Genomic DNA, 27,621 nt, shown 5'->3' on the forward strand with positions numbered 1-27,621 from the left:
GAGAAGTTTCCTTACACAGAGCTTCTTAGTGTGCCACAATTTTGTTTATAAATAGTGAGCATAGTTGGATACGTATGTGTAGAGCTATATTTATATTTCTATATTTAACATGGGAAAAATGGTAAATGGCCTGGTATACAGCACTTTTCTACTCTGAGCACTGAAAGCATTTAATACAACACGTTCATCCATCCGTACACAAACTTTCTTTACTGTGCTTTCTAACATTCACACGATGTGGAGACTGGAGCAGAGGGGGAAGAAAAACATTTATTAACACTGTGACCTCGGTCAAGTGTCACAGTGAGGCCGTTACTGTTGATTTGTTTTTTGAATATCATCATCATCTCTTTGTTTAATATGATCATAGCTTGACAGCTGTGGTGGACAAGTTGTGTTCAGACTTTTACACAATGAGCTAAGGTTTCCAAGCGAGGAAAGGGTGAGTACAGCTGACAGTTGACATGAGCGTGGGGGTTTATTAACAGTTACATGATGCTTTTGTCTTTCTGAAATGAATCTTGTTTTGGTCACATGTGTCATCCATCAGTAAGCTATGTTGTTAGCATTGCCTTTGACCTTTGACATTTACTATCCCAGGATAAATCCATGAAAGAAAGAAAAGATGCTGATAACAGTGGAAGCAGCAGTACTCTGTCACTTTTTTCATGTCTTAAAGCCAAAGATGTTGTGAGAACGACACACTGTTACTTCAGTTTGTTTTTGTTAACTAACCTTAGGGTAATGTTTCCTGCTCTTTGTGTTTTCACTCTGCTTAAATCACATGTACTTATTCCTCACAATCATCGTGTGTAACATGTCTGAACTTAATATAACTCGACACCAGTGATGGGCAGTAACGCGTAATTAGATTACTTTTTTCAAGTAATGAGTAAAGTAAGGGATTACTATTGCAAAAAAGGTAATTAGATTACTGTTACTTTCCCGTAAGCATGCTGCGCTACTGTGTTACTAAACCGTGATTTTGTTTGCGAGTGTCTCATGACAATGACATAAGTGCATGAGACGTTCGTGGTAACAAACGTGCAGATGAACAATGGATAATTTACCGAGTGCGAGAGAGAGTGTGACCGTGCAGCGTTTACAGGCGTTTATGTGAAAACAATAGAGAATTACCGCTCACTGTCATTTTTCATTTCCCTTTACAAAAAGGTTTGTGTAGAAACGCCACAAATTGGAAGCATTACATTTCTTGTCTTGGATGAGAGACAAGAAACCTTCTAAAATGATTGATTAGTGTTTTCTGTGACTTACGGTGATGTGGTCAAACAATTTGAAGGTGGAGGTGCCACAGCTGGAGGTGGTGGTAATGCGGTCCGGGCATTTTCGCACAGTGCCGCCCTGCCAATCACAGCTGCCGTCCTGTCTCGCTACCACCACCAGGCCCTCTTTGTTCTTCAGATACACAGGCCCCTTCACACCATACCTGTGAACAACATGGCTGTGGTCAGAGGTGCTGAATGACAGAGTTGTAAATGAGAAGATTAAAGGCAGCCTTACTTACTCAGTGATATCATTCAACCTGCTTTATGCCCTGTGATTTTAATCATTACATGGATTCTACAGCCTTTTCAAAATGACCACAGGTTACATTTTAATAAACTGTTATATATTGCATATCCCTGTACAAACACCACAAGCATGGAGAACACTGATGTTATTAAATTACACTTTCCTCGCAATAAACAAGCAGCAACCTCCAGAGGTTAGCTAAGCTAACGTAGAAGTGCCACCAACTGCAGTTTCTGTGACAGTCACAAGGCTGGCTCCAAAACACCGTCCCTCCCCACAGACTCAACTTCAGCAATGCAATTAACTTATTTAAAGCCTGGTACAGAAAAATTTCCCCCACTCGCAATAAATGTTCAAGGAATTAGTTTAGTAAATTCATACAATTTAAAAGGTACAGTAACTCATTTTGAGGTTATTTAAGAGAAAATAAAACTAGCGTGTATACTGTTAAATATACATTGATTAGCGTGAAATTACATCTTCCAACAAATTGATTCATTGTCATAAACTTTGACTTCGTCTATTAAAAATACATATGAGTGGTTGGCCGTCTGTGAGCTGTTGTACAGCTCCATCAAACAAAGAAAAAGAAGAAGAAGACTGCAGAACAAAACACAGGACTGAAGTAGGTTCTTACTCTGGGATAAACACCAATACACCGTTGTCTCGAATGGAGTAGATAACAGCGTCAGCCACACAGCACGGGTCTGTCTGAGGGTCTCTTTCTTTGAAAAACAGACACTGAAACAGTGCTGTGGATCGCATTTGGGCTGCCTGTGCTGCCTGGAAATGAAACACAGAGGTCAGCACAGTTTCTGTTAATATAGTAAGAGGTGAATCATTGAAAAACACAAACAATAAAACACCCCTGACCCTGTTCTTGCTGTTGATATGGTGAGCCATTTCCTCCACTTCTTTGTTACTGGCTGGTGCTTTACCAGATACAACGCCCCTCTCCATGTCCAGGGCTGCGGTAAGAAGGCGGTGCACGACAATATCTGCGTACCGACGGATGGGTGAGGTAAAGTGTGTGTAGCGATCCAGAGCCAGACCTACGACAATGAAGCAAATTTCAGCACGTTAGCATTCTTTTTAGTTCTTAGTCGGATAATTCTTCACAAACAACAGACGTTGGACAAGTGTGTGAAGACGTGTGACGGATGGACTGACCCACAGTCACACTGAGACTCTAGTGACATGGAAAAGCCAATAAAAGCTGTGCAGAGGTATCGTACCATAATGGTAGTATTGGTCTTGAGGATGAGCACCAGTGGAGAAGTACAGAGCCTGTGACATAGCAGTGGTGGCCATCATTCTGAATAACCTGTTCACCAATGGGTCCTGTGGGTCCACAGCTCGGTCCAGTGAGGCAGCTAAAGCCTTGTTGGACCTGAAGGAACAGCCAGAAACGAGACTTGAGTGAGGTTCAAAAAATGCCTCTCTGTGCAAAATGGGTTTAAAGACATAAACAACTGTGGGATACTGTTTGTCTGTTATTTGAACTGGGGGAACAAACTGCAGCAGGATCAGTGTTGTGCCAAGGTCGGTATCACCGACAGAATGTGTTCCCCCTGCGTGGCGAGCATTCGCTGAGCACGGAGTGTGGCTCCAGTTTACGCCGCCTCCATTACAAACAATTAGACGTGAAAGTAGTGATGTTTTAGTTTTGTAAAAAAGTGAAAACTGAGTGTCGTTACATTACCATTCAGTTTGAAGGTTACAACAGAAAATTAAATATTTATTGTTCTCACGCGGTATCAGACGGGATTATTTCAACAAATGAAGGACATTTTGCCTGATAATTATTTTTATCCTCCTGTAACTGTATAAAGAGCTAAAACCTCCAAAGTTTCAGGAGTAGTTAGTCGTTATAAGAAGTGTTTGTGAACTAAAAATCAAGAATGTGGGATACTGTTTGTCTGTGATTTGGAGAGCCCAGCGTGTGCTCCCAACACAGGGGAAACGAATTCTGTCGGGGAGACCTACCTTGGCACGACAGCTGTTGTGAAGGTGAAGCCAAAGGCAAGATATACTTCATCATATGTTCTAGTCTACAGGTGTCGAACTCCAGGCCAAGAGAGCCGGTGTCTGCAGGTTTTAGGTGTGTCCTTGATCCAACACAGCTGATTTAAATGGCTAAATTACCTCCTGAACATGTCTTGAAGTTCTCTAGAGGCCTGGTAATGAACTAATCATTTGATTCAGGTGTGTTGATCCAGGGTGAGATCTAAAACCTGCAGGATACCGGCCCTCGAGGGCTGGAGTTTGACACCCCTGTTCTAGTCTTTGGCTTGGAAGCATATTTGGCGATGCTTCAACCTCTGCTTTGTGTTTGTGTGGGAGCCCCGTCAAAAAACCTGTCCATTATGCTACCAGTGTCCAAGTGTTTTTTTTTTTTTTTTTTTGAAATTCACACCGCCCCCCGCTATGGCTCTGCGCCCCACCGCTGCGAACCACTGGTTTAAAGGGAGTTTTTCCTTCCATCTGTCGCCAAGTGCTTGCTCACAGGGGTCATCTGATTGTTAGGGGTTTCTCTGTATTGCTGTAGGGTCTTTCCCTTGGAATATAAGGTGCCTTGAGGCAACTGCTCTTGTGAATTGCTGCTCAATTGAACTGAAGGAAAATGTCCTCTTGTTGTCTGACTGCTAATGTGACACCTCAGTGTGTCCCCGTGTTTGCAAAATTTCAGGTTCACACACTTGTGTGTCTGAACACGATGTGCCTTGGACTACAATATGCAGCTATTTGCACACAAGACTAAGGTCACCGCTGCACCGGGTCTAGCCTGACACAATCTGTATTTCCTCAGTATGTATACTGAACAGTCAAAGACATTACCTGGTATCAATGGTGAAACCTTTGGCCTTTGCAGTGTCCACCAGCTGGTTGAATAGCTCCTGTTGTGGTGGTGGGTGACGCCTTAGAAGGGCCTGGTTCGGGAAAGCTTCCTGGATCTTGCGGGCCACCCAGTGGTTGGCGTAAATCATGCACTCTGCCACGGTCTCATGGACCTCCAGGGGCTGACGAGGGACCAGGGCTGTAATGTTCCTCTCCTCATCCAGCTGGGCACCCACCTGAAAAGGGAAAATGCTTCTAACGTGACTTAAATGAAAAAGAATATGAAAATGCATCAGCGGGCCACATTTTACTACAGTTTACTTTAACTCGGTTGAACATGCACCATTCTACAGGAACAAATCCTGCACAGAGAACCAAATGTGAATGAATCTCAACCTGAAAACAGTCTACTGTCTTTCCTACGTTCACCTCTCTATCATATCAGTAAGAACAGATATCGCTAACAGGCACACAGCTCTGGTCATGGGCACAGAAACTCCACCGATCTGCTGTTCATACTTTTTGTTTATAGTGGACAGCCAATCAGAAGAAAGTTAGCTTAAAGGAAAAGGAGAGAACAGAACTTTTTCAGACTAACGATGAACTGAGGGGCTCCAAAGCACTTCAGCAGGAACCAAAAGAATCCAGAAAGTTTGGATTTGAACACAATTTTGGCCGTTTTATATAATAGATCAAGAGTACCAGATTGACTCCTGATGAAACATCTGTTGTCCTTATCCAGCTTTGTCAAGATAAGAACTTGATTTTTGGGTGGCAGCTCAATCATTAAACATACTTTTAGAAATATATTGTTTTTTCCACTATCCCAGAAGCAACCCTAGAGAATCATTTTTATTTCATATCAATATTCTGTGTGGGTACAGCCATAACAGGAACACAATAACTGAATAATAAATAAATCCAAGACATCCTATTAGAGAGCATCTTATAGACCAACAGGAATTGTTCATATGAGGTTTTAACAGATGGCCAACCAGCCGCTGTAAATAAATGGCTGTGATCTAATGTGAAAACTGTCAGTGGTTTCACAGTGGAGTGCTTGGTTCTTTATTCCAATATTCTCACTGAAATGACTTTCTGATCAAATGTTTTCTGCTGAGGAACATGTTCTGATTATACGCCTGATTTTAAAAATAACGTCTCTATTAGACCGTACTATAATTTATTATCAATGAAAAGAAATATATGGTATCTATCTGTAATTCTGACACCTAATTCTGTAGATAACACAGCAAAAAAACTAAACTAAACATAAAGACCTGGAAGACTCCTGCATCTAAATTCATTCAGTTATTGTACTGAGTCCTAAACAACTTATGAAATATGGTATCTAAGCAGATTCTTACTCTGGATGGCATTACCTTGGCCTCCAGTAATGCTGTGAGGAACCTTGGAGTCATTTTTGACCAGGACATGTCCTTCAACGCACATATTAAACAAATATGTAGGACTGCTTTCTTCCATTTGCGCAACATCTCTAAAATTAGAAATATCCTACCTTATCTACCTATTCAGAACCATCAGAACCATGATAACAGGGTTCTTGCTGATCGGAGCTGGCTTGGCCCTGGCTTATCGAAGAATTAAGAAAGCGGAACCGGCTGTTCAAACCCCCACAAGGCTGCCTGCTGGGATTGAAACGATGGGACGAGGCGTGAGTTTCTCAAAATGGGCTCATTGAGTGCAGCACGGATAAGATCTTGGAGAAGCTCACGGCTGCCGTGAGTTCTCAGAATCTGCTCTTTGAGCACAAGAATGACAACATCAGGGAGCGTAAGTTTGATAACATCATGGAGAAGCTCGCGGCTCTCCAACAGGAGATTGAGAGATCAGTGTCGGACTGTTAGAACAGCTTTGAAATTCATATGAGTTGTTCGCACTTAAGTAAAAACCACCATCACTTCATGTGGATACCCCTTTGGCGCCAGCTGTGGTCTCAAGGCTGGAGCTGAACAACAACACCCTGATAACAACTGTGTTTTGACTGTTCTTCCCATTCTATGCAAGGCCACCTGGGTTGGCTGGAAGACTGTTTACTTAGCCTGGCAGGACAAAGGGCACTGTCTCAGCTGAACTCTGGACACACACACACACACACACACACACACACACACACGCAGACATACACTCATCCCCCCTCCAAACGCCTACGACGCTTATTCCCTTCCGATGCTGACGGTGGATCAAGGAGACCAGTCCATAGGCTGCAGGCCCGGATGTACTGTCTACACTGGCTGTCTCTCACCCTTTACCCACCCCTGTTGCTTGTCATGTGTTTCTTTGGTGTATTAAGAGTTTTTTTCATGTGCTATGCACAGAGGTGTTTTTTTTCTGTTCTCAAACTGATCTCCCTGTTGGAGCTCAGTCTGGGGGGAGTTATTTTTTTCTCCTTATCTTCCCCATGTGATGTTTTTGTGTAATGTATGTATGGTCGGAGGATAAGATGGCGCCGCCATTGCGTGCAATAGGTCGGCAGCCTTAACATGAAATTTCCCATTGTGGGACTAATAAAGGTATCTTATCTTATCCTGTCTCAGAGTGATGCTGAAAAACTAGTTCATGCATTTATTACTTCCAGGCTGGACTACTGTAATTCATTATTATCAGGAAGTCCTAAAAACTCCCTGAAAAGCCTTCAGCTGATCCAAAATGCTGCAGCAAGAGTCCTGACAGGGACTAGAAAGAGAGCAGATTTCTGTATTTCATGTAAAATCCAGATTCAAATTTAAAATCCTGCTCCTAGTACTGTATCCTCCCATTAGAGCACTTCACTCTCACACTGCAGGCTTACTTGTTGTTCCTAGAGTATTTGAAAGTAGAATGGGAGGCAGAGCCTTCAGTTTGAAGCCCCTCTTCTGTGGAACCAGCCCCCGGTTTGGACTTGGCACACAGACACCATCTTTACTTTTAAGAGTAGATTTAAAACTTTCCTTTTTGCTAAAGCATATAGTTAGGGCTGGATCAGGTGACCCTGAATCCTCCCATAGTTATGCTGCAATAGACCTTGGCAGCTGGGGTCTTCTCATGATGACGCCGAGCATCATCATCATCACTGACTACGTGTTTATAGACCATTCTCCATTTAATCATTAGTTATCATTAATCCCTGGCCCTTTTCCACAGGGTGTCTTTTGACCTGTTTTCCTCCCCTCGGCTGTGGGATCTTTACCTTACAATATAAAGTGTCTTGAGGTGACTGATACTGACTTTTCTAACTATGATGTCATCTGACAAAATTACCAAACACAGAGGTTAAGTCAAACTATCACTTAGACAGAAGGTTAGAAGGGAGAATCTTCTGCAGCTGAAATGTGGAAGAAAGAGAGTGGTACCAGTTTTTAATCTGCAGAATGGATTTCTTTCCACTGAAGCTATGTGCACGGTTTATTTTGTTTGTTTGATTCACTTAAGATTTATTGAATCATTTTGTGTCATATGTTAGACGTCAGTAATGACAATGTGTTAGGGTTAGACACTCAGCTATATCATGCTTAGGCTTTCAATTAAGAACATGAATCTTAAATGTTTTCAGTCTTTATTTATATAGTCTGTTAAGTACACACGTTACCAAAACACACAAAATACTCTACAAAGACACAAGAAACCAATCATACCTCCACTCCTTCCAGCTCCAGCGCTCCTCCTCTGTCCCTCTTTGCCCGAAGATGTCTGGCTACATGTGTGAGCATCTCAAGTGCCTCAGTGAGTTGAGCTACCTTAGAATCCCTTTCCTGAGGACCGAGGTTGGCCAGTTCCAGTACCTCAACCTGTTCTCCGTTGAGGAGCGCCTGAGCCAGCTCGTAGTGGAGCTGATAAGAGGAGCGGATGAGTGTACGACCATACCAGACCTCTTGGACTTCAAGGGATTCTGCGTCAAGCTCCCAAAGCACGCTCATTGCATACCTGAATTTGAAAGTGTCAGTTACACAACTAGCATGCATTTTAAGCATATGAAAATGAAACGCATGATGGGAAGTCTACTAACCTGTCAGCACCTCCCAGCAGTGAGCAAAGGTCTGCGCTGAGAATAGCAGGCAACATGTCGTACCTGCGGTCTGCCAGGTAGTAGGTTGTAGCCCTTAAAAAGTAACAGAATAAATATAAAAAGGCAATGAGATCAAAGCAGCAGCTTTATCATCTTCTTTCCAATCTTTCTAATCAAAAATGAGACATAATTTGAAAATAAGTACTAAATATTCAGAGTTTGTTCCATCTTTGTCATTTTCATCATTCTGTTTATTAGTCTGTTTATTAATAAGTCAGGAACGATGAAATAAATAAGCAAAATATTTTTCTTATGATTTAATAAATATTCCCCGTTTTCTGAGATAGAATTTAAGGCTTCAAACCACATTCATAAGATTTTAATTTACTTCTTTAACAATCATGACACTCAAGTCTGGAACTGCAGGAGGCGAGTTGGACAGGTGGGTGATCTGCACGGTGCTTTGTGTTATGACAGTTATGAAATGTAAAAAAGGAATGTTAGAGTAAGTCAGAGAGAAAGCAGAGGACCAAAACTACATTAAAAATCACAACATAAAATATATATAGTAAGATTTCAGTATTATTTCACAAGTGCACGCTGTTAACAGTCTATACGGAGTTTTGCTGACATTTACAAGCACGCTAGTTTCTTCTCACTCTGCTCTCTCTCACTTACTCTTCTGTACGTGCTGCTGCTGGCTTTAAAAAAAACTACATGGACCTTCTTACTAATTTATCTGCAGACTACACTCACCAGTCTTTATCAGATACACTTTATTAGCACTGGGTTAGACACTTCTGCCTTCTGAACACTCTCATTTCTTCACTTCCAAGACTCAACAAGGTGCTGAAAAAATTCCATAGAGATTTTGGATTATATCGACATGACAGCATAATGCAGTTGCTGCAGATTTGTCGGCCGTTCAGCTGTGATACAAATTTTTTTTGGCTGCTTCCCTGTCACATGGGGTCATTGCTGCATGTTTCATTTGGCTCCAGCTCCCGATGCAATCCCAGGAAGGGAAATTTGTGGAGATCAAGTGCAAGCATTACATTTGCAGCCCCAACCTTCACTTTATTTACTGCAGATATTTTAACTCAGTTTTATTCATTTGTACAATACAGCACAAAATAAATAAATAAATAAATCAGAACATGTGCATATATCTGTACATAAATACAGATGAATATCTTCTTGTTCTATTACTGTGGTTCAACTGTCTTGTATCATCATCCTCTTTATTAATAGGACGCACTGAAAGCCAATCATAGACAAACCATTAACATTAGGTATTCAAGGTCTGAAAAAAGACTTTGCCATCATGTGCCCTCCAGTGTTTTCCTAACAACATTAACTTTACAAAGGGGGATCTGAAAACAAATGGTGTGTGACACACTGTTCTTTACTTCTACCACTCAGTAGAATAAAACAAATTTAGTTGTAACCGAACTCATTTTTCCTTTTTTTGCTGTATGACCTTCTGGTTGAATGTTGTGTATAAGTATGGCTGCCATGTCCCCTAGTAATATATGTTTATGAAGGCCACAATGAAAGTCATTAAGGCTTTCCCACAGCGGGACACATTCCCCTGTCCTGTTAATGGCATCATACTCAAAATGAGCGCAAGTTCTTCATAATATCATGGACCACTATATTCTGTATTTAGCAGTTCTCTACTTTGAGAACCCCAACCACCCTTTAGCACAACCAGCATTTGTCCATTCACACACATATTCATACAGCGTGTTAGTCTATACCTTTAAGCACTTTCTCTCACATGCACACTCACACTAATGGATGCATCCAGGGAAATTTGGGGGTTAAGTATTTTGTGCAAGGCGACTTCAACATGAAGCCCGAGGGCACCAGGAATTGAACCAATGGTCAGAACGTTGTTGGTTCAATTCCTGGTGCCAGTGATACTTTCTAAGCCATAATGGACCCTGTAAACTCCTTCTACATGTTTTTAAATGATAGACATTTAAGGCTTAATGCTTCACATCTGTGACTCAAAACAGACACGAGCCTTATTTAAGGTGGCCCTCTGTGTTATTTATAATTGCGCTATAAGGCATGCTACTGCTGCAACATTAATTCAGGCAACAACTTTCTTGCCTCTTTGTACTTCTGAAAGTTCCTTTGAACACTTATGCAAGATGCTGTAAGGTAGCTTTTCTTTTATCCTTTTAAATTTCACCTACTCTACCCAATCACTCCAACCAGTTCCTCACCTTGAACGTGCCTCCAAGTCTGTGAGCGAGCCCTCTTTGACAAAGTGAGTGACATCAGCAATGTGAACTCCCAGCTCCAGCCTTCTGTCGGGGAGCTTGCGTACAGACAGCGTGTCGTCTACATCTTCACAGCCGCGTGGGTCAATGCTGAACACCAGGTGACTGTCCCTAAGATCCCGCCGCTCTGCCACCTCAGAGGGGTCTACCGTCCACGGCTTCTCCAGAGAGTTGACCGGCATCTCTCTCAGCTGATGGCAGACGGACAGGCACAGTCACAGCTAAACAGCCGCACAGTCTTTTGAACTTTTCACATTTTGTCACATTTTGTTATGATTCTATACAAAACATTAACAATAATAATAATAATAATAATACATTTTATTTAAAAGCACCTTTCAAAACACTCAAGGACACTTTACACCAGAGGTTCCCAAAGTGTGGGGCCCGCCCCCTGGGGGGGGGCGCAGAGCCATTGCAGGGGGGGCGTGGTATGAAAAGAAAAAAAAGAAAAAGAAAGCTTGGACACTGCTAGCATTATGGACAGGTTTTTTGACGGGGCTCCCACACAAACACAAAGCAGGAGATGAAGCATAGCTGAATATGTTTCCAAACCAACTTCCTCCCAAGCCAAAGACTAGAAAATATGGTGAAGCATATCTTCCCTTTGGCTTCACCTGCACAAGTGCCAAGGTAGGTCTCCCCTGCAGAATTAGTTTTCCCTGCGTCGGGAGCAGCGCTGGGCTCTCCAAATCACGGACAAACAGTATCCCACAGCTGTTTTTGTTTTTGAACCCATTTTGCACAGAGAGACATTTTTTGAAAAATGTATTGACAGCAATGTTGAATATTATTACACAGGGAAAAAAAACAACTACACGTAAAATAATCACACCGTGACGCCTCTGCCTTTCTAAATGCAGGGACAGTAACTGCGTGTGTATATGTAAGCGTGTAAAACCTGCAGATAGTCAGATTAACAGTATTTTGTCTCTATCTGCCATTCTGCAATTCATCTCATGTAAACAATAACGTGGCGCACAGCGTGACGTGAAAAGAGGCACATACCTTTGTCGTTGTGTGACGAACTCTGTATTCCTCGTCCACACATAAACGCATAAAAGGAGTTTTAAAAAATCTCAGTTTTCGGTGAATCGCAACGCCGTTTACATGTGGACGAAAGGCCCAAACGCATAGAAACAGCTGAGTTTTCAAAAATACCCGTGTAGGTGTGGACGCAGCCTAAAAGAGTTAGTAGTATATTTTATTACTACCTGTAATTTATTGCCGTTTACTTGTATTTGCTTAATCATTTACTAAATGTTTGAGGTGTGAAATAAACCGCAATGGAGCAAAATATGGGTGTGTGTGTTTGGAGGATGAGTTTCTGCGGGGGGGTTAGGTGGTGGGGGGGGCGCGAACATTTTTCTTGTAAAACAAAGGGGGGCCTGGCAAAAAAAGTTTGGGAACCACTGCTTTACACAAAGACAAAGCAAAACAGTGTTTTACTTTCAGCTGCTTCCTTGTCACAAGGGGTCACCACACCTGATAGCTCAGCATCTTTTGATATGGCACAGTTTTATACCAGATGCCCTTCCGGGCACAACCCTGAAGGGATTTGTATCTCTGGCTGCAATCGAACCAGTGACATTTTACCTGCCAAGCCAGTGTGTAAACCACTGATGAAAAAAAGGAAAGAATTAACTATTCCACATATTTAATGATTCCTTAATATTTTGTTGATTTGAGCAATATTACCATCTTCAAAACCTTTGGTTACTATGGTAACCTAAGTTCTCTGATAACCAAGCAACCAAGCACTCTCTGATGTGGCCAATCACAGACGCTCTACTGCCACCCTCTTTATAACATAAAAAGTTATGAATGATGTTACAGTCTATGATAGTGGACTCATCTGTGCTTGTCCTTTGTTACAGCCCATTGCAACCCTTACACTCCTTACAGTGGAAATGCAATTGTCTTCAGGTGTTGCCTAGGTTTAACTGCCAATTGTCTACACCTGGTGAGGTGTGGCTAAAGGCATTCCTGAAGTGGTCTAGTCCAATCACCTTCTCCAGGCCAGTCAGCATTCATACTGTGTACTCTGTTATTCTTCCTTGCACACGCCTTTGTGGAACCCACCTCCTCCCCATCTCCACCTCTCATCACTCATGCTCCATTCAACCATTCCACCACCAGCTTCTAGGCTCTTGGGGCTCCTGCTCTAATCCTTTTCACAGATGGGGTTCTGTTCCGCCGAGATAGGCCATCTGAGTCTAACGGCAAATCACCTATTTAAATTCTGTTCATCAGTAAATCATTTTCATTCTTTCCAATAACCTCTCCTTATTAAAATATCTCTACTGTATTTAGTCATGAGCAATTGTTAAACTCTGGTGTTTGCTCACATAATTCCCCTTTTATTTTGTCTCTCTGCTCTTTCCTCTTTCACCTGATCTCTGACTGCGATTGTTTGGAGGTGAAAACCAAACATCACCTGGTTTTCAGAAAACCAGAGTTACCCTGGTAACCAAACATTCTCTGTATCTCACTATGGGAGATATAATCTATTTCCAGGTTGTAAGTTCTTTTTCCTTAACAAGGTATGGAGCAGGGGAAGCCCACACTAAGGACTGAGTGTGCCAGTGAGGATGCAATAATATCAAAAATGTAAAACCTAACAAATGTAATAGATGGTCCTCTGGTAAACTGAAGGTCGCACTCTCAGTAGCCTTCAACACCCAGTGTGGCAGCCACACAGACAGATACACTCAACAAAACAGGAACGCACAGATGCTTCTAGTGCTGGGTGATATGGAAAAAATATTTATCACGATATGAATTATTTTATATCACGATAACGATATATATCACGATATACCACCTGACCTGTGGTCTGTAAACAGCGAGTGGAGAGGGTGCAGTCTTTGTTTTGAGTTACCGTAAAGCATGTCGCAAATCCGGGTGCACGTAAAGCAGCACAATGTCGCAAAACCACAAGACGCTGTTTCTTTGCGAAAAATATCATTTTTTTATACTTTATTTTCTCTTGCACAAAGTTAAGAGTATGTATAGTGAGAAGACAACACTAATATATTTGCCACAGGCTATTTAACCCTTTAAGACCTACCATGAGACCAAGTCCGCCAGAGCTTATCTTTACATTTTACATGCTGTGGAGCCATTTGTGGGAGCATTTCAAGTTGCTATACATCAATACAACCGTTATAGCCCAAATTTTAATAATATGTATGCATTAAGTCCATAGTAACTACATAAATTGCAAAAAAGTGCAATAAACTACAAAAAAATTGAAAATCGTTTTTGTTTTGTTTTTTTACATATATTTCTAGTTAGAGAAATTTAAGAGGCTGATCCCTCAAAACTGTAAATACAAAAAAGTTGCACAAAATAGTTTCCAACCACGAGAAATTTATTTTGAGTGTCTTCATAGTTTTATTTTTGAGATACACTAATTTTTATATACTACAGGAAAAATGAAAATAAATATTATAATGCAAATTTGCAAAAAAAACAGCATGTGCATCAAAATAAACTATTTCCAACAGTGTAATTTGCCTTCTAAGCATCCCAGTCAAACATGACTTTTAAAAACTACATTTTCCGCGAAAATGACGTCACGTCCGGTTTCGGACAGGTAATGGCGGACATGCGATAGTTCGCGCTGACTTATATTCCAACGTAGGAAGTGTTATGAACAGCTGATCGGATCGGCAAAGTGTGTTTCTGGAATATTGTTTTTGTTGCTGCAAGTCTGGAATATTATGTTTTTGTTGCTGGAAGTGCTTTTTATGCAATTTTTGCAAAGCTATTTGTGGAAGGAAACCGTGACTTAGGACAAGCTAATGGAATAAGATGTAAGTACAACTCCTACGGTTTCATATGCAAAAAAAATTATAGCGCTACCTTAGTGGTTCCAGTTCTACAGGGATTTAAAAATAGTTAGGCAAAACGGAGTGTGCCTGCTCCGACTGGTTGTAAAGGGTTAATGATATATTTTATGTAATAATTGATAAAATTAGGGTTAGAAACGATAGAAGACAAATGGCACGATAGACACTTTTCTATCGTCCACACAATATATATCGTCATATCGCCCAGCACTAGATGCTTCAATCTATGCGAAGGAGTACAAGACACAAATAGCTGACTGCTTTTACTGAACCCTCTCTAAACCCACGATGATCTCACAGGACAAAGTGAATCAAGTCCCTTCTGGCTCATTAGCAAATGGCGGGGGGTGAAAAGTTAACAACTCCTGTGTGGAGCCATTATAGGCAGACTACCTTAGACATGAAGGCAGGGTTAAGATGACACCTGACTGTCTATCTACACATTCTACCTGCAGTTTCCCCCCAACTGCAAAGTACATAACTCTAAGCAAGCAATAGGTAAGTTTTCAAATGCCTTAAAGTCAACATACTTTAAAGACTCTAAAGGTTTAAAAGACGGTGCCCAGAGTGCCTCTAAAGCTGTGGCTAAATGCCAGGCAGGAGCAACGTGGGGTGGCTGTAGAACAGGTCATCTACTGATCAGAAGGTTGGTGGTTCGATCCCTGGCTCCTTCAGTCTGCATGCCAAGTATCCTTGGACAAGATACTAACCCCAAATTGCTCTCCGATGCGTTCATCTAAGTATGAATGTGTATGAACAGTAGTTAGGAAGCACTAAGAAACTTAGAAGACAGTGACTGGGTGAATGTGGCATGTTGTATAGAGCGCGCTGAGTACTCCGGGAGAGTAGAAAAGCGCTATATATGGCTACATATTCAGCCATTTACCATTTAAAAGTGGGCCCCAGTATATTTGCACCCTACATAAACGGGATGTGGACCAATTTGTGCATTCCCAAAGTAAATGTGATGCGAAAGAGTAGCTAAATGCAGTTTAATAAATGGAAAATAATTCTCTCTTATTTAACTAATCCTGAAGGAAACATAACACATATGGAACAGAGTATTGATAAGGAATCTCTCAAATACATTTTCCCTCATAAAATGAGCATGTAGAAAGTGATCTAGCATCCTGAATGTTCACAATGACTCTCAGAGAGAGACCTGCTTCATTTTAAATCAGCCACTCGTGTGCCACGCCCAGAGTGCTGACCATTGGGATGTGGAAGAAAAAAAAATCACGCAAAGTCAATGTTCAAAGGCAATGGTCATGGCCGGTAGTGGAACAGAAAAGCTAGCTCTGCCATCAGTGACCTGATGGGCCAGTATGGGATCTATAAAAATGAGAGACAGCTACTGCTCCCTCACCCTACTCAGTATCACTGGTATGAGGTTGAGAAGGGGAAAATGCATACAGGTACCCTTATCAAGCAGGTGGCCAATGTCCTGAAAGAGCTTAGCCAGGTAAGCTGACAGTAGGGTGACCACATTAAGGGTTATTGTGAACCTAGCTGTCAACTTGCAAACCTATTGCTTGTATAAGTCTGTGAAGGTTCTCAGTCATCCAGGTCATCGTAGTCTAAGGAGTTTGGAAAGAAAAGCGTCCAGACTTCTATAAGTTCCTTGAAGACGTTTCACCTCTCATCCAAGAAGCTTCTTCAGTTCTAAGAGTAACTGGTGGAAAGAAAGGCTCTTGGCTCTTTTAAAGGGACAGTACCTAACCACTGGTACAGATATGTTGATGACACATGGGTCAAAATCAAAACCCAGGAAGTAGAATCCTTCACTGTTTACATCAACGCTGTGGATAAAAACAAAGTTCACCAGGGAAGACACAAAGGATAACAGTTTGCCATTCCTGGACTTTGCCATGCGCATTAAAGAGAACGGAAACCTCAACATGAAGTTTACTGGAAGCCCACACACGGACCAGTACCTCCTCTTTAACTCCCACCACCCTCTGGAACACAAACTTCGAGTAATCAGGACCTTACAATTCTGGGCAGAAAATGTTCCCCTAAGCCTGAAGGGAAAAAGAGGGAACACACGCATGTAAAGGAAGCTCTTAAAATGAGCGGTTATCCTAATTGGGCTTTCACCAAGTCAGCAAAGATGCACAGAAAAGAAGATCAGACACCAGCTAGGGGGGATAAGAGAGACAAACGCAACAATATTGTTGTCCCCCATGTAGCCAGTTTATCAGAAAAACTCTCCAAGCATGACATCCCAGTGTACTTTAGGCCCAGCAACACACCCAGGCAGAAACTGGTTCATCCCAAAGACAAAACTCCTAAACACAAAGTTAACAATGTGGTGTATGCTGTACAGTGTAGCGAGGAATGCCTAGACCTCTTCATTGGAGAAACCAAACAGCCACTTCATAAACACATGGCACAACATAGAAGAGGCACCTCCACGGGACAAGACTCAGCTGTCAGAAGACAGATGGTTTGAAAGAGAAGTAAAAGAGGCCATTTATGTCCACTGTCGCAACCATCTTTGAACAGAGGCAGCGGCTTACGACACCAACCGTCTGCCATCTATAATCCAGTTTTGAGATCCCTTCCCAGACACCTTAACGCCCACTCACATCCTGGGCCATCTGATCTCAGGAAATCACATGATCGGGTGGGTCTAGGATTCACAATGGGTTCACCTGAAAACTTGGCTGATTGTGACCCACACCCGTTTTCACACCTTGGCTCGTGTGATTAGGTAGAGGATCATTAGGAGGTCCATCCCTCTTGGGGGACACTCCCATAGGGCTTAAAATCTGGGACTCTACACCAGTTTCTCCTAGAACTGAAGAAGCTTCTCAGATGAGAGGTGAAACATCTTCAAGAAACTTAAAGTCCAGACGCTTTTTTTTTTTCCCAAGCTCGTTAGCCTTTTGGTACATGGAGCTGCTAGGGTTCTTTCACTGCTTGGTGATTTGGTAACAATGTTTTAACCTGCTTCAACTTTGCATTTTCAATTGGATATTTTGGATTAAGTGCCAGAAGAGACTGTTTTGGTGACTGACTTGGTTCTTTATAAACAGAACTGAATAGAACAGTAAATCCCTGTGTACCAATGGCTACTATTAATGAGAAGAGGACATCCTTGGTATAAATAAAATGAGAATTACAGGACAACAATCCCTGTAACCTTCTACCCCTAAGACCGTAATTTAGTGAGAATTCCTCATATAAATGGTCTTAGTACCTCACTCTCAAAACATGGCAAGCAACATGCTCCGCTCTGATGGAACCTAAACTCAACACGTGTGCAGACCAAAAAGACACTGAGGTTTCTGCTGATCTCCGAACAAAACAAAGGTATACCAGTGTAAAGTTCAGGAGTTGAATACATGTACTATAAGTGGAATGGTCTTTTATTTAAATAACAAAACACACTAAAATATTTCTTGCTTTGCTAAATCTACCTTAAGTTGACTCAGAATCATAAAAATGTAGAAAATTTCAAAAATTAACAAACGAACAGTTTTAGAAATCTTTAAAACTGCTACACTTTATTTTTTGCTTTCAACTGAAGAGAAAACACAGGATATTGTTTGCTATCTGGGTTTTTTTTTTTTAGCTAGGACCATAAAACAATTAAACAATAAATACAAACCTGAATGAGGAAAAAGAAGATTATTAAACACTATAAAGTACCATTTTCAATACCACAGATGGGGGCGACAAGGTCCCATGTCTTATTAATTATTAACCTATTATCATAAAATGTTTGCTTCATGAGGTACTTGTAAACATGTTTGTTTCCTATCATTAGTTGGCAACAAACAAAATCCAGTCAGCCTCTGACCCTGAAGACCAAAAAGACATTATTTTTAGGCTATGTTTGGCAGTATATTGTTTTTTGTTATAGAATCCTTTATAGACATAAATAATCATGTTATCCTATAAAATCTAGTATGACCTTACAGACAGGAAGATCTGAAAATGTGGGAGCTGGGCAGCAAATGCTAACATTATCGTATTTATTATTAGCCATTACAGTAGTTAAGCAGCTAACGTTTGTGTGCTCCAGTTAGGTTAACATTTATGATGACTGCTTAATATTTCAGTGTTGTTCAAACAGGAGCTTTACTGACCATTCAAAATTCCTCCTTAAGTGTTCAGAGTTATGGACAACAACAACTTCAGCTGCTAGTGAGGGTCAGGGCCCAGTTGCTTGCCTGTTAGAGTGTGTGTTGACTAAAGGAGCACTGTTGGTATCAATACTGTTGAAAATGACTATTCAATCCAACACTGTTTGGTGAAGATACTAATTTATTTTTAGTATTGCTTAGTCTATGAAATTTTTTCTGAAAGCCCTAGAATAAAATAAGACAATTGTCCAGCTGTTTTTAGACAATTCTGAAGCTTATTAATCCTTAACAATCAAAAAACTACATCCAAAGTACAACCAGTAGCTGGGAATTAGTAACAAAAACATCTTTTCTGAACTTACTTAACTTACTAGAATCCTACAAGTTTTATCACACAGGATAAAGCAAATTACTCACCAAAGTATTTCCAAACTGTGTAGATGGGTATTTGCCACTGTTTGCGTCAATTATGGAAGTTTAATTTAACTGTTTAATTGCAATTTATAGACATAGTTTTTAAAGACATTTTCGTTTAAAAAAAAATCATATTTTATCATAATATTTATATTCAAAATAATTGCTGATGGGTTCACAACAGCTAAATACAAAAGGTGAAACATACTATATAGGCTTGTGGAATTTGCCTTTTAGAGATGTAAAAACTTGAATTTATCTCTAACGTAAGTGCTCTCACCTGTGCGTCTGAGAAAGGAAGAATATGGATGCAGTTCTCTAGGAGGATGGTCTGGACCTCAGTCTCAAGCTCTCCAGCTCGACCCAAAACCCGTACACTATGGCCGTTGGGATAGAATGATGTGCTTTCCCATGAATCAATGCGCACCACAACTCTGTGGTCCTAGGTGAGGATGAGAAGACAGGGATAGAAATGAGACAGCACTTAATAAACACTGGTCACACTATGAGACAAAAGGATAATGCTATAGTAACACTAGAGACTGGAGCACAATCAAAACTGGTGTTACTATGTGCAATAAATTTGCAATATTGTCGGCTCTGAAATGCTTCTTTGGAAGATGGGGACTAATTCTGCAACTACTCTCAGTCAGTTACTTTTATTTAAAGGGACTGTGGTGCAAAACACCAATCGAAGGGTGCAGGGTTCATACGCATTTTTCAGGGTCAAATTTAAGCACTTTCAAGGTCCATTATTGAGCTTTTCCAGCACATTACCAAAACAAAGAATGCATGTTTCACTTTGCATCACCTCAGTAAGACCATGTAAAAATTAAAACAAATCATCTTTGGGTTGACTTAAATGTTCTTTGTTCCCCTTTTGTTAAAACAGAGAAACATGCACCACACAAAAATACTGAAAAAGGAAATGCTTGTCTTATATGCATATAGTGTACAAACTCAGAAAACACATTTCTCTTAAAAATGAAGATGTGCAAATGTGAACAAATCAACTTGTTAGAGATACTCATCTCCACTTGGAAAAAAACAACCACACAAAACAAGAAATCTGCACAAATGAATAAGTCTGCTCATCAGATATTGATGCTTCTTTCCTATGTGACACAAAAATAGGAGACAGATGTTTGTTTTTTAACTAGTTAAGCACCCACACCACCAAAAATGGGGGCAAAAGGGAGGAGATCACGTTTAATCGGTTATAACACGAGGTCAGAAATATAAGTGGCGACATGAGTAGTGTCCACAGAAACTTCTGAATCTCAGCTGTAAACCGTTTCTACAAACACCAAACAGTTAAAAGAGCAGTTACATCACCATGAATCTGTGGACAGGTAATGATGATTTTTTCAAGGCAATCACCTTGAAAGCGTTCATCCAGAGGCTGACAGTGTTGTATTCTCAACCTTTGATCGACCAGTTGGTTTCCGTAACTGCTTGTAATTGATCGCTGAATGCAAAAATATTCACTGCAATCACTGGGACAGCACTGGTTTTTTTTCTTTGTTACAAGGCAGGTGCCGTCCTATTTTTACTCATGTGACTAAGCCATAATGTACATCATGAAAATAAAATCAACCTATAGATGTAAGTCAAGTCAGACCTGCAGAGCTTCAGCCTGTTGAGTACTGATGCGGATTTTAGGAATACGCTGGTCCCAAGGTATGGTCAGTATCCGCTGGGAATTCCTGCTCTGGGACTGAATCCCATCCCTAGTGGGGAAAGTTACCACGTAGTCTCTCCAGTTCCTCTGCAGGATCCCTACAATACGACCTGTGGGGTTAAATATCAGACATCAGTACAGAGAGACATTATTTATAGACTATCCTTAACATAATCTGCAGTTAAAATTATAATAAAACACTTTAGCCATCTCTCCTAGTTTGTCCAGGGTAACACCAAGGTATTTCCAGGTCAGCTGAGAAATATAATCTCTCCAGCATATCCTGGGTCTGCCCCAGGGCATCCTTCGAGTGGAACATCTCACCCAGGAGGCATCCTTGCCAGATGCCCAAACCACCTCAACTGGCTCTTTTTGATGTGGAGGACGGAAAGCCCACTTTCGCCCCCTGTATCTCCAATCTTGTTCTTTCGGCCACTAACCAGAGCTCATGACCATAGGTGAAGGTAAGGATGTAGATGGATTGGCAAATCGAGAGCTTTGCTTTTATGTTCAGCTCTCTTTTCAAAACGATAAACCAGTACAGCATCCACATCACTGCAGCGTTTAAGTATCTGGTGAACAACCAGCAACTTGTCCGTGCTCTGGAGTGGGCACTCCACCCTTTTCCAGCTGAGGACCATGACCTCAGACTTGGAGGTGCTGATTTTCATTCCAACTGCTTCATACTCTGCTGTAAAACCACTCCAGTGCAAGGTGGAGGCCACCACCTGGTGAAGCCAAGAGAACCACATCATCTGTGAAAAGCAGAGACAAGATTCTGAGAGTGGAAGCCTTCTGCCATCTTGCTATGCCTAGAAATTCTGTCCATAAAAGTTATAAACAGAATTAGTGACAAAGGTCAGCCCTGGCAGGGTCCAACACCCACTGTGAACGAGTCCAACTTATTGCCGGCAATGTAGACCAAGCTCTTGCAACGAATGACCAAATGGCTCATAGCAACGAGCCAGACACTCCATACTCACACACTGCATACACCTCCCAAGACTGTGCATTGTAGCAATCAAAGCAAAGGGTGGCTATTTTGAAGAATCTTAAATATTCTAAGTTATCTGACACTTTTTTGTTTACTACATAATTGTGAACACATATGTGTTCATTCATAGTTTTGATGCCTTCAGTGAGAATCTACAATGTAGAAGTGCCAAGCCATGACAGAAAAACCACTAAAAAAGGTGTGTCCACACTTTTGACTGGTAGGGGCTTCAGGTGTGCTTAGTAAATACCTCAGGCACCAGAAACCGAAGAAAGAGGAGCAAGAAGAGGAACCATCATGGAAGGACAGGCTCCTGCATGGTACCACCAACAGATAAAAGAACTAGCTCGCATCCAGAAATCCTACCAGTGGCTGGACTGGACTGAAATAGAGCACAGAGGCACTAATCATGGCAGCACAGGAACAAGCCATAAGTACAAGATCCATAGAGGCTGGGGTCTATCACACCAGTCAAGACTACCAGCCAGCAGACATACATGGAACGCCATCACCAAGTGGCCGGCATAGTATAAAGGAATATCTGTGCCAAGTATGGCCTGGAAGTCCTGAGGTCAAAACGGGAGACGCCCCTTAGTGTGGTGGAGAATGACCGAGCTAAGATGCTTCGGGACTTCCAGATACAGACGGACAAAATGGTGGTGGCTAACCGGACACAGTAGTGGTGAACAAGCAGAGGAAGACGGCCGTAGTGACAGATTTAGCAATCATCAGGAACATCAGGACAAAGGAACATGAGAAGCTAGAGAAGTACCAAGGGCTCAGAGAAGAGCTTGAGAAGATGTGGAGGTGAAGGTAACAGTGGTCCCAGTGGTAATCGGAGCACTCGGTGCGGTGACTCCCAAGCTAGGCGAGTGGCTCCAGCAGATCCCAGGAACAACATCTGAGATCTCTGTTCAGAAAAGCGCAGTCCTAGGAACAGCAGAGATGCTGCGCAGGACTTTTAAGCTCTCAGCCCTCTGGTAGAAGACCTGAGCTTGAAGGATAGACCGCCCGTAGGGGTGAGCGGGGAATTTTTTTTCTCCTTAGGACCTCGTGTGTAAAAATAATAACAATAAAAAGGGTTAATAATGGTTAATTGCCTTCAGTTAGAGAAAAAAATCTTTGTGTGTGTTGCATATTTTTTATGTAAATTATTTATATTTGGTAAACTTTTTTTTATCAAAATAAACAACAAGATGTCACAAAACACAGTGTATTCCCATTAGGCAAATTTATTAAAAGTGTGACAACCATAAAATAGTATTTTGCACCTGAACTATCCCTCCCTGTTCTAGGTCTGCCACAGCTGATAAGATTATTGAATATTTGTGCGAGTGCACGTATATATTTCCAGCAGTGTTCCTTGCCTTTTAACTACTGGGCCATGAGTTGTGTGGTTAATTAATTAGTGTTTCTCTTTCTTTTTCTCTTTTGTTTTTTGCTTAAAGTGATTTGCGAGATTAAACTGGCAAACTTATGGGGACCCGTCTGTCTCTGTTCTGTTGTGTTTGGTAAAGGTAACTGTATGTTAGAGGAAGCTCTCTATGCCTTCCCTGTCATTTGTGTCTCCTAGACTTAAAACTTTCTTTTGTATTGGACAAAAGAAAAGGTGTCAGACCTAAAAAAAAAAAACATTCTACAGAAGATGAACAATATCTGAAAGCCATGTCATTAAAAAGCAGGAAAAAAAATCCAGCAAAGATGTGACACAGAACCTGAGAGACGCATTTGGCCCTTGAGTTGTTCGACGAAACTTCATTATTATTTGCCTCTCTGGAAATGTGGCTGTCAAGAAGCTATTCCCTGACGAATGGAACCATGGAGAATAGGTTCAATTATGCCAAATTACACCAGAACTGTAATAAAAATCAGTAGCAACAATCTAGACTTTAAAAAAAGTTTAATTGTGAATGCCTGCTCTACAGGGAGTGCAGAATTATTAGGCAAGTTGTAATTTTGAGGAATAATCTTATTATTGAACAACAACCATGTTCTCAATGAACCCAAAAAACTCATTAATATCAAAGCTGAATGTTTTTGGAAGTAGTTTTTAGTTTGTTTTAGTTTGAGCTATTTAGGGGATATCTGTGTGTGCAGGTGACTATTACTGTGCATAATTATTAGGCAACTTAACAAAAACAAATATATACCCATTTCAATTATTTATTTTACCAGTGAAACCAATATAACATCTCCACATTCACAAATATACATTTCTGACATTCAAAAACAAAACAAAAACAAATCAGCGACCAATATAGCCACCTTTCTTTGCAAGGACACTCAAAAGCCTGCCATCCATGGATCCTGTCAGTGTTTTGATCTGTTCACCATCAACATTGCGTGCAGCAGCAACCACAGCCTCCCAGACACTGTTCAGAGAGGTGTACTGTTTTCCCTCCTTGTAAATCTCACATTTGATGATGGACCACAGGTTCTCAATGGGGTTCAGATCAGGTGAACAAGGAGGCCATGTCATTAGTTTTTCTTCTTTATACCCTTTCTTGCCAGCCACGCTGTGGAGTACTTGGACGTGTGTGATGGAGCATTGTCCTGCATGAAAATCATGTTTTTCTTGAAGGATGCAGACTTTTTCCTGTACCACTGCTTGAAGAAGGTGTCTTCCAGAAACTGGCAGTAGGACTGGGAGTTGAGCTTGACTCCATCCTCAACCCGAAAAGGCCCCACAAGCTCATCTTTGATGATACCAGCCCAAACCAGTACTCCACCTCCACCTTGCTGGCGTCTGAGTGGGACTGGAGCTCTCTGCCCTTTACCAATCCAGCCACGGGCCCATCCATCTGGCCCATCAAGACTCACTCTCATTTCATCAGTCCATAAAACCTTAGAAAAATCAGTCTTGAGATATTTCTTGGCCCAGTCTTGACGTTTCAGCTTGTGTGTCTTGTTCAGTGGTGGTCGTCTTTCAGCCTTTCTTACCTTGGCCATGTCTCTGAGTATTGCACACCTTGTGCTTTTGGGCACTCCAGCGATGTTGCAGCTCTGAAATATGGCCAAACTGGTGGCAAGTGGCATCTTGGCAGCTGCACGCTTGACTTTTCTCAGTTCATGGGCAGTTATTTTGCGCCTTGGTTTTCCCACACGCTTCTTGCGACCCTGTTGACTATTTTGAATGAAACGCTTGATTGTTCGATGATCACGCTTCAGAAGCTTTGCAATTTTAAGACTGCTGCATCCCTCTGCAAGATATCTCACTATTTTTGACTTTTCTGAGCCTGTCAAGTCCTTCTTTTGACCCATTTTGCCAAAGGAAAGGAAGTTGCCTAATAATTATGCACACCTGATATAGGGTGTTGATGTCATTAGACCACACCCCTTCTCATTACAGAGATGCACATCACCTAATATGCTTAATTGGTAGTAGGCTTTCGAGCCTATACAGCTTGGAGTAAGACAACATGCATGAAGAGGATGATGTGGACAAAATACTCATTTGCCTAATAATTCTGCACTCCCTGTATAACTATAAACTATGTCCAGAAAATAGCTTCCAAAATGCACATCTTTTTTCACCCAAATATGTTCTTATAATGTTGCTTCATGCAGGTGATATAAACAAGAATGGTAAATGGTAAATTACACCCATTCACACAAGCACTTCCTTCTATGCTTTTAAAGGCTTACTAACTAACATTCACACTCATTCATACTCCAATGGATGCATCCGAGAGCAACTTTGGGTTAGTATCTTTCCCAAAGATACTTGGCATGCAGACTCGGGGAGCCACGGACCGAACCATTAACCTTCTGATCAGTAGATGACCTCCTCTACTTCCCCTAAGGGGTGGGTAGTGCTCAGTTGGCTGTCCTAGCTCTCCCAAAGTAAAAGTTGAATTGCAGTTAATTTAATGATAATCTTAAAGGCTGGCAATACGAGAAAATAAATATTCAAGCAAAGGTATAATGAACCATGAATGCTTATCAAACCAGGAATAGGGTGGTACTGAAACTGAACCAATCCAGGTGCCATTGGCCAGGAAGCAGGGCACCATGTATGCACAGAAAGAACATGGACACAACAACAAGGCTTCAGCCATCAGGATGTTCCATCCAGAACACTGTTATTTTAGGGTCACACTGCTAACCACTGCACCCCTTGAACAGACCTTCAATATGAAAAATATTATTGACTTTATATATCAAGATATTTCAATGTTTTCATTAGTTATTTGTGAGATATCCTGAACATATTTTAGGCAAATCAGACAGAAAATATAATACACAAAATATCATAAAATACAAATATAAATCAAATCTGAATGAATGGAGTACAAACATCCCACCTGTTGGCAGAGGTGTACTCTCATTGTCCTCTCCAGTTTTTTCATCCCCATCAGTCAGGGCTGTACCCTTCCCTCTCCACTCGTTCTTGGGCAACAACTCCACCACAACCTCGTCCCCATGCACTGCTCTGTTTCGATTTTTTCGACCACACACAAGCACATCCCAAGTCAGATCTAAGATGGATAGGGGAGGTTTAAGTCGGGAGAAGAGATCAGAAACGTTTAGCAAAAATAAGTTTAATGTGTCTGTTCCACCTGTTTTGAAAATGTAAGGCGTTTCTGTAGTTTTCACCTGTGCTCTTGGTTGAGAAGTTCTTCGGCCTGACGAAAGCCTCATTCTGTGCCCGATGCTTATTAACATTCAGTGTACCCTAGTAAAAAGGAACGAAACAACACATTTACTCTTCTGCCACTGAGGTTGTGTTAAACAATCTGGTGAAAAACTCCACTGCCTTCTCTTTATGACATCTCCATACCTCCTCAGGTACAGTTGGGGAAATAATTATCACTGCTGAATTTGTAGGTTTCCTCAGTAACAAAGAAAGAACAATTATTCATGTTATTTCTTTAATGTTAGTTTCATTTAATGGAGCGCGACAAAATATCAACCAAAAACCCAGAAGCAAAAACACATTAAATAAAAGCTATAAAGTGACTTGCAGGTCCCTGAGTGAAGTATTTGATGCCCTACAACCCAGCCAGAATTTTGGCTTCCACAGATTGGCTGTGCGCTCTTTGTGGTACACAAAATACAGCCAATCAGTCAATTACAGACACTCCTGATCTCAGCACATTATTTGTATAAAGCACACCTGTCCACAGAATTGATTTCTTCCATTACAACCTCTTCACCAATGTTGGAGTCGTTACCCGAAAAAGTTATGTATTGCACATTGCTCATTACTTTTCTTAAACATAAGGCAGTGCATGGATGCTCCGAAGGCAGTTTGGACCACAGCCTTCAAGAACACCACTGGTAACATACTACTCCACTTGATACCAAGAAAAGTCTTACCACTGTACTTGGCAACAAAGGACTCTACCCCAAATACTAAGCCATGTTCTGCTTGGCGACTCACTGAAAATAACTTGCCAATCCCTTTATGACTTTTTTTTTAATAATAATGTGTTTTTTTCTGTCTCTCTCCTTTAAAATTAAACTGCAAGAAAAATTAGAGACAGTTCATATCTTCTTCATTCAATAACAGTCCTGCTCTTCATCTCATTTTCTTTATTCATCAGCCCCTCAAATACTCCTACCTCCTCAGCACACTCCCTACACTCATCAGTGTATTTCGTTAGTATAGATTAGTATATGTATTAAAGGTACCTGCAGTTTCTCTGAAAAATGAACAGGTTTAAAGCTACTAAAATATTTAAACTTTGTTCCTGCAGTTGTTTTAAACTCGTGTTTTAAAGAGAGATTCAGTATACTTAAAACAGGTGTTAGAGAATTGTGGATCAATATGGTTTCATTGTGCAGGACGATTAGATCTTTAGCATGAATGCTCACCTCTGTTTTCTGCACAGACACACACACACACATATCACTGATCACATCACATACTCACAGAGACACACATTCACACACATTCACACACATCACATGTTCACT

The 27,621-nt window shown here is 41.2% G+C and overlaps 1 protein-coding gene across 4 annotated transcripts in view; it reads right to left on the reverse strand.

Annotated features, from left to right (window-relative positions):
* The window catches only part of dis3l (DIS3 like exosome 3'-5' exoribonuclease), a 39,399-nt gene that overhangs the window by 1,672 nt on the left and 10,106 nt on the right, over positions 1-27,621 (reverse strand). For all 4 annotated transcript variants that reach the window (XR_005615137.1, XR_005615133.1, XR_005615136.1 and 1 more), the window contains exons 6-17: positions 26,299-26,377; positions 26,007-26,180; positions 20,649-20,818; positions 19,308-19,469; positions 10,612-10,859; positions 8,378-8,470; positions 8,007-8,295; positions 4,372-4,607; positions 2,769-2,923; positions 2,407-2,585; positions 2,171-2,316; positions 1,276-1,447 (exon numbers count right to left, since the gene is read on the reverse strand). Coding sequence is in view for 1 of the 4 variants with exons in the window: in XM_031757696.2 (XP_031613556.1) it covers positions 1,276-1,447; positions 2,171-2,316; positions 2,407-2,585; positions 2,769-2,923; positions 4,372-4,607; positions 8,007-8,295; positions 8,378-8,470; positions 10,612-10,859; positions 19,308-19,469; positions 20,649-20,818; positions 26,007-26,180; positions 26,299-26,377 (2,103 nt within the window). In the remaining 3 variants the exon portion in view is untranslated. The remainder of the gene's footprint in view (positions 1-1,275; positions 1,448-2,170; positions 2,317-2,406; positions 2,586-2,768; positions 2,924-4,371; positions 4,608-8,006; positions 8,296-8,377; positions 8,471-10,611; positions 10,860-19,307; positions 19,470-20,648; positions 20,819-26,006; positions 26,181-26,298; positions 26,378-27,621) is intronic.

Source organism: Oreochromis aureus, linkage group 1 (assembly GCF_013358895.1).
Source record: "Oreochromis aureus strain Israel breed Guangdong linkage group 1, ZZ_aureus, whole genome shotgun sequence".
In the NCBI taxonomy this organism is placed as follows: domain Eukaryota; kingdom Metazoa; phylum Chordata; class Actinopteri; order Cichliformes; family Cichlidae; genus Oreochromis; species Oreochromis aureus.